The sequence below is a fragment of the Conger conger genome, chromosome 7 (genome assembly GCF_963514075.1).
Source record: "Conger conger chromosome 7, fConCon1.1, whole genome shotgun sequence".
NCBI lineage: Eukaryota > Metazoa > Chordata > Actinopteri > Anguilliformes > Congridae > Conger > Conger conger.
In genome coordinates, this window is record NC_083766.1 from 1,597,553 (window position 1) to 1,611,877 (window position 14,325).

Genomic DNA, 14,325 nt, shown 5'->3' on the forward strand with positions numbered 1-14,325 from the left:
CGTTGGGAGTTGGGCTCAGGGACCATTTGATACCCAGGGTGCAGATGAAACTGGCAACCTTTCCACTGCCAGGTGACTGCACTTACCTCCTTAATGTTGCCCTCAGACCTCCCGTGTGTGTGTGTGGGTGAAAAATAATCTGGTAAATTATCTTTTCATATCTTGTGGAGAAACTCACTGGTGTTCGAACTTGGTAAAGCATTTGCCATGAATCATGTTTTTCGCTAATCCATCTGCTTTGAAGATCTAAATCTTTATTTTTAATGGGAGAGGCGGCCTGTAGCGTAATGGTTAAGGTAAATGACTGGGACACGCAAGGTCAGTGGTTCTAATCCTGGTGTAGCCACAATAAGCCGTTCGGCCCTTGAGCAAGGCCCTTAACCCTGCATTGCTTCAGGGGAGGATTGTCTCCTGCTTAGTCTAATCAACTGTACGTCGCTCTGGATAAGAGCGTCTGCCAAATGCCAAAAATGTAATGTAATTAGAGGAATACTGTATCCTCTGGGTTCAAGGTTTGACCCCTGGGAACGTCCTCAGCATTTCTGAGGTAACCGTGGTAACCGTGGTGACCAGTGTTTGTGTTCTGAACGTCGGGGACAGGAGATGTGTCCTGACCGGTTTCCTTCAGGGCGTTTTTGCAAAGGAAGAGCACTTCAGACGCATGAATGACACGGAACCGTCTGCGTTAAGGGAGCTTTTTAATAAAGTCTAAAAGTGCCTTGCAGTCAGACATGAGGTATGTTTCGTTACTGTTTCAGTTGTTTTTTAGACAGATGAAGTGGGTTAGTTGACATACATTTGTCCCCTGTATTTTCAGATCATTTGATCAAATTCTTATTTACAACGGATATTATGGCGTGTTCCTTCACCATGGCAGAACCCACGGGCCATCGTGAAGGAGGGTGGATCCCTGTCGTACTAGTATTCATTTCACAGTAGTGGTCCTCATTGCATTGCTGGCATAGCAACAATCATGTCTTTACTTGGTGGGAAATACATCGGTATGATAACAACGTGGATGAAATGAATCTTCAACACTTAAAGCTTTTCGGCTCAACATTTACCAACGTGCTGTCGAGTTCAACAATGGAGAATGCATATCGAAAATAAAACGCATAACCTAGGTATTGCTCGAGTGTGATCGGAGTGTTGATGTATAAGGTGCGGAACTTCTCGGTGACATTTCGACATTAAAATGGCTGTCACTGGGAAGATGACTCTGCGCATTCTTGGGTCTGGTTTGGGGAGGGAGGGGGGTGTATTGCACCAGAGAGGAGGCGGGGGGGGGGGGTCCACGTGGAGGTCAGTACACCCAGGACACGGGCACCCACTGCGGGGTGGAGGTCACGTGCTCGATGGCTTCCTCCACCGCCTTCACGCTCTCGTCCACGTCGTTGTTCACCAGCACCAGGTCGAAGCTGTGCCCGTACGCGGCCAGGATGTCGTCCGACTCCTTCTGGATGGACTGCAGCGACGCGGACTGCAGGAGGGCGACACGCAAAAACCCGTTACAACCGTGCCACACAAAAACCAGTTACAGCCGCGCCACGCAAAAACCCGTTACAACCGTGCCACGCGAAAACCTGTTACAGCCGTGCCACGCAAAAACCCGTTACAGCCGTGCCACACAAAAACACGTTACAACCGTGCCACTGCAGGCACTCGCTCCGACCGTGCGCTAGGCCACCTGATTTCACCCGTTATTTTACCTGCTTGGCCCAGGAAGTACAGTCATCTGTGAGATCAGGTGGTGTGGTGCAGACACACTCGATGTTATTCAGAAAGGGCCGGTGTGGGTACAGACCTCTGTTCAAACCCAGCAGCTACACGCCCGATTCTACTCATCAACCATTTTAGCTAAGGACCTTGATTAGTAGAATCAGGTGTGTAGCTGCTTGGTTTGAACCCTGAAGTCTGCACCTACTCCGGCCCTCTCTGGGTAAGTTTGAGTGTCCCTGCTTTACAATAAGGAATTGGCATTAACTACTGTTGCTAACATGGGTTAATGATGTACAAATACATGAGCACCGCTACTACTTAACTACATAAGGTTACATGAATGAAAGTGTTACATGCAGAACACCGTATTGATGAAGATGTTTGTTGACACGTAGACTCACCTGAGGCGCCGTGTCGGTGGGGGCGATGAACACCACGAGGGGTGCAAACTCTGCGGTCCGAACCAGTTTCAGAGTCTGGAGGAGAGTGAAACGCCTCAGTTAATAAAGGAATAAAATCAAGGAATAGGCTGGATAATATTACATCGTATTACCACCATGGAAATAACATTTATAATTCACTTGTGAAAAACGGCAATGTTCAGTGACTAGTTGTGAACTGCATGTCAGATAAGATATAATTTATGAGTAATTTCTTGTATTACTAGTCCGAGTTACTAGTTACTTGGGAGCAGTTACTTAGCGGGCAGCCACAGTGTAGCTCCAGTGCCTTGGTCAAGGGCAGGAACACACCTAACCTGATGAATCAACAGTCTGTTCCTGAACTTCCATAGGCGTTTCCTCAAGCTGTACGTCCGTTTCAGTACACTGTGTGGATGTGGGGAAGGTGTAACCTCAGTCCTGACGTGTCTGTGGTCTGGCGCTCGACCCTGGGCCTACCTGAGGCTCCACGTCCAGCAGGGCCATCTTCCCCTCCTCGTGGATCTTCCAGATGGTGTCCAGCTTGGTGCCGAACATGTTCCCCCCGAAGCTGCCGTACTCCAGCAGCTGGTTCTCCGTGATGCACTTGGTCATGAGCTCGTTGGAGATGAAGAAGTAGTCCTTTCCGTCCTCCTCGTCTCTCTTGGGCTGCCTCGTCGTGTCTGCCAGGGGCACAAACTCACGTTACCGCCGCCCAGGGGAACAAACTCACGTTACCGCCACCCAGAGGCCCCTTTCTGTATGTTTCTGAACTGTCATGCTGAAATCCATCTTAAACCAGCGTGACCAGTTTAGGCAGGTGTTTTTCACAGTCAGCTAATCCACCAACTTGGCCACCCGCTTACCGGCTATAGACCAGCTTGCCATCCCAACTGGGGCCTGTTCCACTAAAAGCAGGATTACTGAGTTAGCTGGACAGCTGCACTGAGTAAAATCCAGACACCCGCCCAAATCTGGAACATGGACTGAAGTAAAAACAATAGCTGTTGGAGGTTTTACTGAGTTATCAGGCTCAGTCATCCTGCTCTGTGAGACAGGGCCCGGGTCTTACTGTAGCTGGAGTCTTCAGTGGGTGTAGGGCTCTGGGAAAAGCCACACTTACGTGAGGTAGGATAGGCGAACTTCTCGGGGTATTTGGTCAGCAGGGCGCTTTTGATGTATCTCCTCCCCACCCCAGGGGCACCTGCGCAAACCGGGGGAGGCGTGTGAGGCGTGTGTCACGTGTGTGTCATACGTGTGTCATACGTGTGCGCGTCATGCTAGCGTGTCGTCCGCGGGACTGAACTCACCGATCAGCACCAGGGTTTTTCTGCTGAAGGCGGGGAGCTGCACCACCTCTTCATACGAGATCACATCCAGCTGGTCAAAAACTGGGGGGACATTTAGTTACACAAGCTGAGGAGCAGGGAAATGCCACAGCGCTTTACAGGTTTATATATCTGTCTGCCATCTTTAGCAGGTTGATTAGTAATATATAGAGGCTATTGCCAAATTGCCCTTCAACAATAGATTATTGGTGATTTCCTAGTATACTAATGTATATTACAATATTGGCATTTGGCAGACGCTCTTATCCAGAGCGATGTACAGTTGATTCGACTAAGCAGGAGACAATCCTCCCCTGGAGCAATGCAGGGTTAAGGGCATAACATAGACGTTTACAGTAGCATTGTCTTATGTGCTACACGTCGTTTACAGCCGAAGCTAAAGTCCACACAGGACAGCGCTCTCTAAAGTCCACACAGGACAGCGCTCTCTAAAGTCCACACAGGACAGCGCTCTCTAAAGTCCACACAGGACAGCGCTCTCTAAAGTCCACACAGAACAGCGCTCTCTAAAGTCCCGCACACAGGAGGGCGGACTCACTGGAGCTGTGTTTGGCCAGGTACTTGTCTTTGCATTTCTTCTTCTTTCCAAACGGGCTGCAGGACTGGCCGCCTGCTGCAGTGGACTTGGGTTTACTGGCCACACGCCTGAGAGAGAGGGGGAGAGGGGGAGGGAGGGAGAAAGATGGGTAGAGAGAGGGGGAGGGGGAGGGAGGAGATAAGGAGAGGGGGAGGGGGAGGGGGAAGGAGGAAAGGAGGGCGAGAGAGATGGGTGGGGGGGGGGGGGGGAGAGTGAGTAAGAAGTAATGCTGTAGAAAACTTCAGCCACAGGAAGTGAGCTCAGTTTAGTGGATTACTGACTTCCTGTGAAATAACAGGGTCTCCCACCCACAGACACAGGGGCTAAGGATGCTGCAAAGCCCATGGCCGAGACACAGCCTGCTGTAAATGATACTGAACACCCCTGTAATGTGATCAAGTTGGTGCAGCCCATGCTTGTTTTCCTCAGCAGGTATCTGTGCTGGAACGTACCATTCCTGTAGCTCGGGGGAGGGGATGAGTCCGGCGTAGTCGGCTTCGGAGCTCTCCACCCTCCCCTGCCACCAGTTGGGGTCCTGCTTGTTGATGATCTGAATGATGTCGCCCGTTTTGAACTTCAGCCCCGCCTCCTTACACGGAATGAGGTCATCCTTCATGGGTTCGTAGTCAAACTGCGCTCTCACGTACATCTGTGGAGAAAACGGAGCGCACCTGAACACACGCACCTGAACACATGCACCTGAACACATGAACACACTTCTGGGCTGCAGAGACGTCCGGCGCCCAATCGAGCGCTGGAAATTGACGCATTTTGCAGTGTTCTGGAATTTAACAGGCCGGATGTTTCGCAATGTCAAAGTCTACAATACCGCCCTCTATTTCGGGCAGCTAATATGCACTGAGTGCAAGTAGCCACATTTGTTAAGATATTATCTACTCACTAAATCATGATTATTAACATTTATAATGTTAGGCAGTATCTAAATCAATGGTAAGATAGGAGGAAGCTTCCAAATTGGATGTAAAATCGCGATAAGTAACCATTTATCTTAGCTACTGTGAAAAATCCAATATGAAATGAGGAGAACCAGCCGGTTTGGTTTCCTGTTTAGCAGGATCACACGGACAAACTTTTCCACTGGAGTTACAGTGACTCAGATCCGTCACTGTAAAAGGGCATCCCCTGCCTCCAGAGGAAAGGTTTGGAGAAAAGGGGAATATCGCTCCAACAGAAACGTCATTGTTATTATTACAATGACCGTATTGAAAACAATATCCGAAAGACTTAAAAACACTGCCATCGCTTACCACACCGTTCAAATGTATTCACATTTTTCTGCAATTACAGACGGACTTTATAGGCTAAAAATGTGCTCAAAAATATTCCCATGATATATTTGAAGCATATTTAATTGAAATGCTTCAGTCTTTGGTCTTAAATATAATATTTTATTGAACTATGTTAACAATAGCACCTACTAATCAAATGTGATTCTGATCAGAATGTAGGATATTATTAGCACACTGTAAGCAGCATTGTGTTGGTGATGAATTAGCAATAGGTTAATTAACTGAACCGTGACCAGGCTTGCTATAACACAGTATGACCAGCAGATGGCAGGACCGAACACATTCTCTATGTGTTTCGAGTCAGATGTGCAAATCTAAGAGATAATGGGCTATGGAAACTACGACTAGTGTCTACTGATTGAATAGTCACCTGTGTCTCTCATTGGCTTAGAGCAGGACGGGCCTGACAGGGAACAGATTTGGTTTAATTAAGGATAGCCGTGAAGCAGAAACACAGGGCACACACGTCCCGTTCGAGCTTATTTCAGCGCTACTCAACTCCACGTCTGCAGGCATTTGCTTCAACCGTACGCTATACCACCTGATTTCATTAACTAGCGTATTATCTGAACCAAGCAGGTAAAATAATGAGTTAAATCAGATGGTGTAGTGCACGGTTGAAGCAAATACCTGCAGACACTGCGGCCCGCAAGACGTGGAGTTCAGTAGCGCTGGCTTATGTCATGTCGGTAGAAAGTGCACTGTGTTGGGTAACGCTTTATTTTACAGCCTGTTAATTACCTCGTATTTACTGGGTAAATACACAGCTAGTAGTGTAATTATTCAGTAACTGCTTTGATTTTAGTGGTAAGTAATATGAAACAAAGTAAGTACCGTATGTAAGTACTATGTAACTGTGTTTTACGGCTCGTTTCAGCGTAGTACACTGTAAACAACGTGTAGGCCATACAACGGTGCTCCTGTTTACCTAATAACTACCTGGTATTTTCCCAGTAAGTACCATGTTATTAACAAGCGGTAAAATAAGGCGTCACCCACTGCTGCTTTGAGAGCTGTGATGGTAACCGTTTGGCACAGGAGGTCTACAGGCCTCCTGGTGTCAGGTTTCGCGCTGCATGACGGAGTTGGATTAAAAAAAGGAGACAACTCCAGTCCTCCAGGCCGGTCTGTGTGGTGTTTTTTGTTTGCTGGTTTCGTTTTTTTGACAGTTCTGTAAACTAGGTTCTCCCCTGTATTAGAATTTTTAGTCATACAGTAAATCCATGCAGTTTAGTATAATTAATTTAAAAAAGTAGCACAGCCAATCATATCTGAAAGGGAATACACTTGTGCTACTGTAACGCTCCAGGAGAATGGAGTTATTTTAATGCCATTCAGTTGTAAACTTAAAAAAAATGCATTTGTAATATTTAGTAAATTTAAAAAAAAAAGATTTTTAGTATTCTTATTTACAAGTACACAAATGAACGGCGTTAAAATAGCTCCACACAGGAGAGCAGTGTGTGTAATTACCTCACACACGAGAGCGCGACTTTGTTGTTTGGGGATGATCTTCATGGTCACGACCCCGTGCGTGTCTTTCTGCAAAAGATTAGAGAAAACCAACAGTGTAGCAGCACAGTGCATTACAGGTGCAGGGGACGGAAAAGGTGAGCATTGCTGGGCTGAATGGCCTGTACATTACCTTATGTTATGTCATGTTATGGTATTACTAAGTACATCAGCTTTAATGTAACCAGCAAAGCATATCATTTCTGTACAGTACATAGAAATCTGACATTTCATTTAGATAAATTATTCCATCTTTGAATATTCTGATCTAGCACCAAAGCCAAGCAAATGAAACTCCATAACGCTAGGACTAATCTGGTAAACCTGATTCCGCTAATCTGCAGCTCAATGAGAGCTCTAGTTGTGGAATGAGGTGCGCTTTATTATTGTTGGACTGAATCCTGTCCAGTAGGTTGATGTTCCAGGAGCACGGTTGGGCAGCCCTCATATACTGCAGCCGTCTGTGGATTATTCTTAAATATGTTTGACTCTGCAGGTGACAGGCTGTACAGGTGCGACTCTACGGGGGAGACTCTACAGGTGAGACTCTATGGGGGAGACTCTATGGGGGAGACTCTACAGGTGAGACTCTACGGGGGAGACTGTGCAGGTGAGACTCTACGGGGGAGACTGTGCAGGTGAGACTCTACAGGTGAGACTCTGCAGGTGAGACTACGGGGGAGACTCTACGGGGGAGACTGTACCGGTGCGACTCTACAGGTGAGACTCTACGGGGGAGACTGTGCAGGTGAGACTCCACAGGTGAGAACAGACTGTTCCCAGACTCACCAGAATCTTCTGGAGCTGGTCCACAGTGTGGTTCGCCACGCTCGCCCCATTGATCTCTGCAATCTCGTCTCCTTCATGCAGAGAGCCTGGGAAACGCAGAGGAAACGCTCATAAAACGCCCTCGCAACATTACACAGATCCACACACACACACACACACACACACACACAACATTACACACACACACACACACACACACACAACATTACACACACACACACACACACACACACACAACATTACACAGATCATACACACACACACACACACACACACACACAACATTACACAGATCATATACACACACAGGGATTAGTGACTGAAGATGGCATCTCTTTTCCAGAAGAGGAAACTCCAGGGCCCTGTATCACAGAGCAGGATTACTGAGTTAGCTGGATAACTGTGCTGAGTAAAACCTGGAACCCTCCAACATCTGGAACATGGACTGATGCAGCAGCTGTTTCCAGGTTTTACTCAGCACAGTTATCCAGCTAACCCACTCCTCCTGCTCTGCGATACACCGCCCTGCTGTGTGATCGGGTTTGGGTTTGGGTTTGGGTTTGGGTTTAGGGTCAGTACCTTGTCTGTGCACCATACCGCCATGCAGGATTCTGGCCACCATGCACTTCTGCTTCTCGTTCACTTTCAGGGTCACACCCTGAAGCAAGAGGAGACAAGATGGAGGATCAGGAAACAAGATGGAGGATCAGGAAACAAGATGGAGGATCAGGAAACAAGATGGAGGATCAAGAAACAAGATGGAGGATCAGGAAACAAGATGGAGGCTGTACAACAACAAAACTACAGTGTATTTGGCAAATCAGATTTTTTCCATCAAGAGTGTTGATGATATTCATGGTGATGTTTAGTGAGGGATCTGTAGGCTGAGTGCTTATAACAGGTTGAGAGAGAGAGACTGAGTGAAAGTGAACTGTATCAGCGATTGTTACCATGGGTTCAGAGGGGTTCTTTTCGAAGGCCACCTCGCGCATCTTGGACAGGTCCTGCCCGCTGATGATCTTGATGCTGCCGTTTGTGTAGACGCCGTCACCCTTCCCGTCGCTGGCCTGCAACACAACACAACCGTCAGAACCCTGACGCGTACAACACAACCGTCAGAACCCTGACGCGTACAACACAACCGTCAGAACCCTGATGCGTACAACACAACCGTCAGAACCCTGATGCGTGCAACACAACCTTCAGAACCCTGACGCGTACAACACAACCGCCAGAACCCTGACGGGTACAACACAAACTGTTCTGCCACCTACAGGCCTGACGTACCCTGGCTGTAATCACTACACTACACTACACTACATTATTACATTACATTACATTACATTACACTACACTACACTACACTACATTATTACATTACATTACATTACATTACACTACACTACACTACACTACACTACACTACATTATTACATTACATTACATTACATTACACTACACTACACTACACTACACTACATTATTACATTACATTACATTACATTACATTACACTACACTACATTATTACATTACATTACATTATTGGCATTTGGCAGACGCTCTTATCCAGAGCGATGTACAGTTGATTAGACTAAGCAGGAGACAATACTCCCCTGGAGCAATGCAGGGTTAAGGGCCCTGCTCAAGGGCCCAACGGCTGTGCCGATCTTATTGTGGCTACACCGGGATTAGAACCGCCGACCTTGCGTGTCCCAGTCATTTACCTTAACCACTATCAGTCAGTAATCAAGTCTGCACTCCTGCCTGCGAACAACGCAACCGTCAAAACACTGACGCGTACAAAACAAACTGTTCTGCCACCTACCGATCGACACTGGCTGTAATCAGTCAGATACCGGGTCTGGCACACTGATTAACATCAGCAATAAGCTCCAGGAAAAAGTCAGTGAGGAGATATAAATGGTAAATGGTAAATGGCAGGCATTCATATAGCGCCTTTATCCAAAGCGCTGTACAATTGATGCTTCTCCATTCACCCATTCATACACACACTCACACACCGACGGCGATTGGCTGCCATGCAAGGCCCCAACCAGCTCGTCAGGAGCATTTAGGGGTTAGGTGTCTCGCTCAGGGACACTTCGACACAGCCCGGGCAGGGGATCGAACCGGCAACCCTCCGACTGCCAGACGACTGCTCTTACTGCCTGAGCCATGTCGCCCCTATACAGTAGATATACAGTATCTAAGCTAATCTGAGTACAAGATAAGTTTAAATCACTCATTTAGCGAGTTATAGTATACTTAACTCAACTGCCAGGGAGAACTTGATTGTTTCAGTTGAGTAAAATAAAATGTGAAACATACACAGAAGCTTCCAGAAAACCTCTCGTTGAGTAAGTAGCGACAATTTTTATTATTTTCTTTGGTGCTGGACATAACTGGACTGAAGGGTTATGGATTGCTAGAAAACTGAAAGATTGATGTAAAATATTACAGACCTACGGAAACAGAGGGTTTGTGGAATGATGATACAATATAAAAATGATTATTTATTATTAATAGGACAGAACTGTGACAGATTTGCCTTTGTCCTTACACAGTGTCCACTTGTATGGAGTTGCAGCTTTGTTTTTCTCTCTTTATAATAGAAGTTTATTCTCCCAATCTGGCTCCCTGTTTACCAAAGCATTGTTTAATTTCAGCTTTGACTTTCATTTCATTGGGAACGGTCTTCAGACGAGGCCAGAAGCTCCTCTCTCCCGTGTCCGAGCATCTGAGTTTAATTGCACTATTGACATCTGCTCAGAGTTAAAGATTAACTCCGCATTTTGAACAGCTCATTAGGTAGTGACAGCTGAGGTGGAAGAGCTGGAGAGCACAATGTGAGGCTGCCATGGATACGGACAATCGCCATGGATACGGACAATCGCCACGGACGATTGCCACGTACAGCCCTGAGGGTGGCACTTATATTCCAAGAACAATATTGGTATGAAAAAACACGCCCGTCGTAAAGATTAACGTCCCGATTACATTTACAAACAGCAGCCCCGATCAGCCCGGGGGTTTACTCCTCGGTCACGGACACAAGGGCACATCGAGGAAAGACTGTGTCACCGTCTGAAATGACATCGCCGTTGTGTACATATGCGGTGTAGTCCGTAAGTATGAGGACAGTGACACACATCTTTGTTGTTGTTTTGACTCTGTACTCCAGGACATTGCATTTTGAATGAAACACTGAATATGAGGTGAAAATGCGTCTTTATAGACTGTCACCTTTAATATTAGGGCCTTTTCATCCACACAAGGTGAACCGTGTCGGGGGGGCGGTATAAAGACGTCTGTAACGATCCTACAGTCAGCCTGCCACGTGGACATGCTAGAGCACTGTTCACACACTGCACTGTACATCAATATTTTACACATTACGTGTCAATATGTACAGAAATGTTTCATGAAACATGGCAAAGTGTGCTCAACATAAGGACTGTCTTTGGAATCTCCATTTTATTCATGGCATCTATCTTCATGAAACGGAGTTTTGCGCTTTTTCTCAAATGAAACCTTCTACACACAAACAGTGGCAAGACTTGCATCATGTTATCATAACCCTGCAGATTGTCCCACTCTTAGTCCAGGCCTGGGTCATGTTATCCTAACCCTGCAGATTGTCCCACTCTTAGTCCAGGCCTGGGTCATGTTATCCTAACCTTGCAGATTGTCCCACTCTTACTCCAGGCCTGGGATGTCAGCTGTGTTGCTGCAATCAGCAGAGGCCTAGGTCCTAGGCTAATCCTATATTAATCCTATATTTCATGAATGAAAAATGGTGGAAATATGAAATCTCAGCAGTGGATAGGCTGAGCGTGATGATGCGCTTGTTCTGCAGAGATCTGCTGGTGTTCTGTGGAGATCTGCTGGTGTTCTGCGGAGATCTGCTGGTGTTCTGTGGAGATCTGCTGGTGTTCTGCGGAGATCTGCTGGCGCTCAGCTCTCCCCTCCCCCACAGTGACGCAGTGACACAGCACGTGCTTCACCCCAAACCCTAAATCAGCTCTACAGCCTCACAGCCTACAGCCTCTGCACATAAACACACTCCTCACATAAACACACTCCTCACACACTCCTCAGGATTCAAAACGGGCACACACACTCACGCACTTACACACAGACACACTCTCTCACAGTCACACACTCACTCACTCTCACTTTCACTCTCACTCTCACACACACACACACACACACACACACACACACACACAGCCTGGGGCGATGCATGCACTAGAGAGTTCAGCAGGTTACCAGCAATAATGGGATCACACAGGTATGCACATACGCACACACACACACACACACACACACACACACACACACACAGACCACAGATCTTGTTATGCATGGTTTCACCAAAAACTAAGTATATACCAACTGTGTATATCCACACAAATTCGCAACCAAAACACAGCAGTAATCGCAGTACATAAAAAAATAGAAAATAAATTTGGGGGATACTTCTTTAAGACCCAACCCCAGGAAACCAATGCGGAAGCCTATTGATTTCTTATGATGGAATCTGTTACGCAGAGATAAGAGAGCCTAGCTGCAGCTGGAGTGCTTAAAAACAGCTGTAACACAAACAGCGCATTTCAGCAGAGCTTAAATTACACGTCCCACCCACGTCCCACCCCCACAGGAACAGAAAGAGGACAAGCAGCTGGCTGTATTCTGGTGCTGAGCGTAATCAGCCCTTATTTTCCTCCTGTTTGTGGGTCAGAGTGAGGCAGGGCGGCCCAGGCCGGGTCACCCCAGCGGAACAGTCCGGGTCCAGTCCGGGTCACCCCAGCGGAACAGTCCGGGCCTTTGTTTCAGACGCAGAGACGCCCTCGACACGCCCTCGGTCCTGACAGCAAAACAAGCCCCATAAAGCTGGAGAACTGCTGAAGCTAGGGAAACAGCCTGCTTCCTCTCTCCCTCTCTCTCTCTCTCTTCTCCCTCTCCCTCCCCCTCTCTCTCTCCCCCCTCTCTCCCTCTCTCTTCTCCCTCTCTTCTCCCTCTCCCCTCCTCCCCCCTCTCCCTATCTCTCTCTCCCTCTCCCCCCTCTCCCTCTCTCTCTCTTCTCCCTCTCCCTCCCCCCTCCTCCCCCCTCTCCCTATCTCTCTCTCCCTCTCCCCCCTCTCTCCCTCTCCCTCTCCCTCTCTCTCTCCCTCCTCCCCCCTCTCCCTCTCTCTCCCTCTCTCTCTCCCTCTCTCTCCCCCCTCTCCCTCTCTCTCCCTCTCCCTCTCCCTCCCCCTCTCCCTCTCCCTCTCTCTCTCCCTCCTCCCCCCTCTCCCTCCCCCCTCTCCCTATCTCTCTCTCCCTCTCTCTCCCTCTCTCTCTCCAGCTGCAGAATAATAACCCAGTGTAGTGACGCTGCTTCCCTCCTCAGTGCTCACCCCTTGAGAGCGAGGTGGAGCAGCCCTGCTGACCACCCCGGCGAGGAGCAGCCCTGCTGACCACACCGGCAGGACCAGCCTGGGCCCGACGCTGGTTTAGGATGGTTTAAGCTGTGCTCTCCACACTTCTAGCTCCTCCAAGCTGGTCTGTGGCTGGACTAAGATAGTTAAGCTGGTAGAGTAGCTAAGGTGGTGGTCAGAGCTGACTATGTAGGCTGGGCAGCTGGCGAACAGCTGGTTGGCCAGCCAAAAGTGTTGAAGATGCAGCTTAAACCATTTTAGGCTGGTTTAAGCTGGAATTGTCAGTAAGGAACACTGCCCTAATGCTACTGCCTAGAGGATAACACAGCCCCAATGCTAATACGATTGTGAAGAGAACACACCCCCAATGCTAATGCTAGTGCATAGTGGATAACACAGCCCCAATGCTAACGCTGCTGCATAGAGAATAACACAGCCCCAATGCCAATGCTATTGCACAGAGGATAACAAATTACTACTGCATAATATAATAACATTATCTGTAAAGCCCTTTTTGAGCATTTACACCAGTGAAAACAGAACAAAACATCAAAGATAACACAATACTTAAGATCAAATAAAATGTCAAATCGATAAACACAACTCCAACGCTACGGCAAAATTACTGAATCGTCCCATTTTAAATGGACTTTATTTATATTATGCTTTCTTCCACTGTGCTGTACAATTGATGCTTCTCATTCACACACTCACACACTCACTCACACACTCACTCACACACACACACACTCATACACACACACACACACTCACTCACACACACACACTCATTCACACACACTCATACACACACACACACTCACACACACACACACACTCACTCACACACACTCATACACACACACACACACACACACACTCATACACTCATACACACTCACACACACACACACACACACACACACACTCAAACACACATACACTCACACACACACACACACACACAGCTTTGGTGAGGAGATGATGTGGCAATTAGCCTCCCAGTGTTACATTGAAATCCTCTGATGAATGTCACACCCTCGACCTGTCGCTACAAAACACAATAATTCACAGAATCATTCCAGGAAGGAGTTGGCGGAGTAGCCAGACAGGTGGGAAATATCACACGCGTACCTGGCCTCGCCGTTATTGAGAGGACCTGCAGGGGGGACACCAGGCAGGGGCACGGCCGGGTCTGCTTCTGCGTCTCAGAACAACTTCTGCTCTT

The 14,325-nt window shown here is 47.7% G+C and overlaps 1 protein-coding gene across 1 annotated transcript in view; it reads right to left on the minus strand.

Annotated features, from left to right (window-relative positions):
* Positions 1–681: 681 nt before the first annotated feature.
* Positions 682–14,325, minus strand: part of mpp1 (MAGUK p55 scaffold protein 1) — a 22,008-nt gene continuing 8,364 nt past the window's right edge. The window contains exons 2-12 of the mRNA XM_061250002.1: positions 8,626–8,742; positions 8,255–8,333; positions 7,676–7,761; positions 6,848–6,916; positions 4,517–4,713; positions 4,026–4,132; positions 3,449–3,529; positions 3,262–3,342; positions 2,619–2,821; positions 2,121–2,195; positions 682–1,480 (exon numbers count right to left, since the gene is read on the minus strand). Coding sequence (XP_061105986.1) covers positions 1,304–1,480; positions 2,121–2,195; positions 2,619–2,821; positions 3,262–3,342; positions 3,449–3,529; positions 4,026–4,132; positions 4,517–4,713; positions 6,848–6,916; positions 7,676–7,761; positions 8,255–8,333; positions 8,626–8,742 — 1,272 coding nt within the window. The 3' untranslated portion in view covers positions 682–1,303. The remainder of the gene's footprint in view (positions 1,481–2,120; positions 2,196–2,618; positions 2,822–3,261; positions 3,343–3,448; positions 3,530–4,025; positions 4,133–4,516; positions 4,714–6,847; positions 6,917–7,675; positions 7,762–8,254; positions 8,334–8,625; positions 8,743–14,325) is intronic.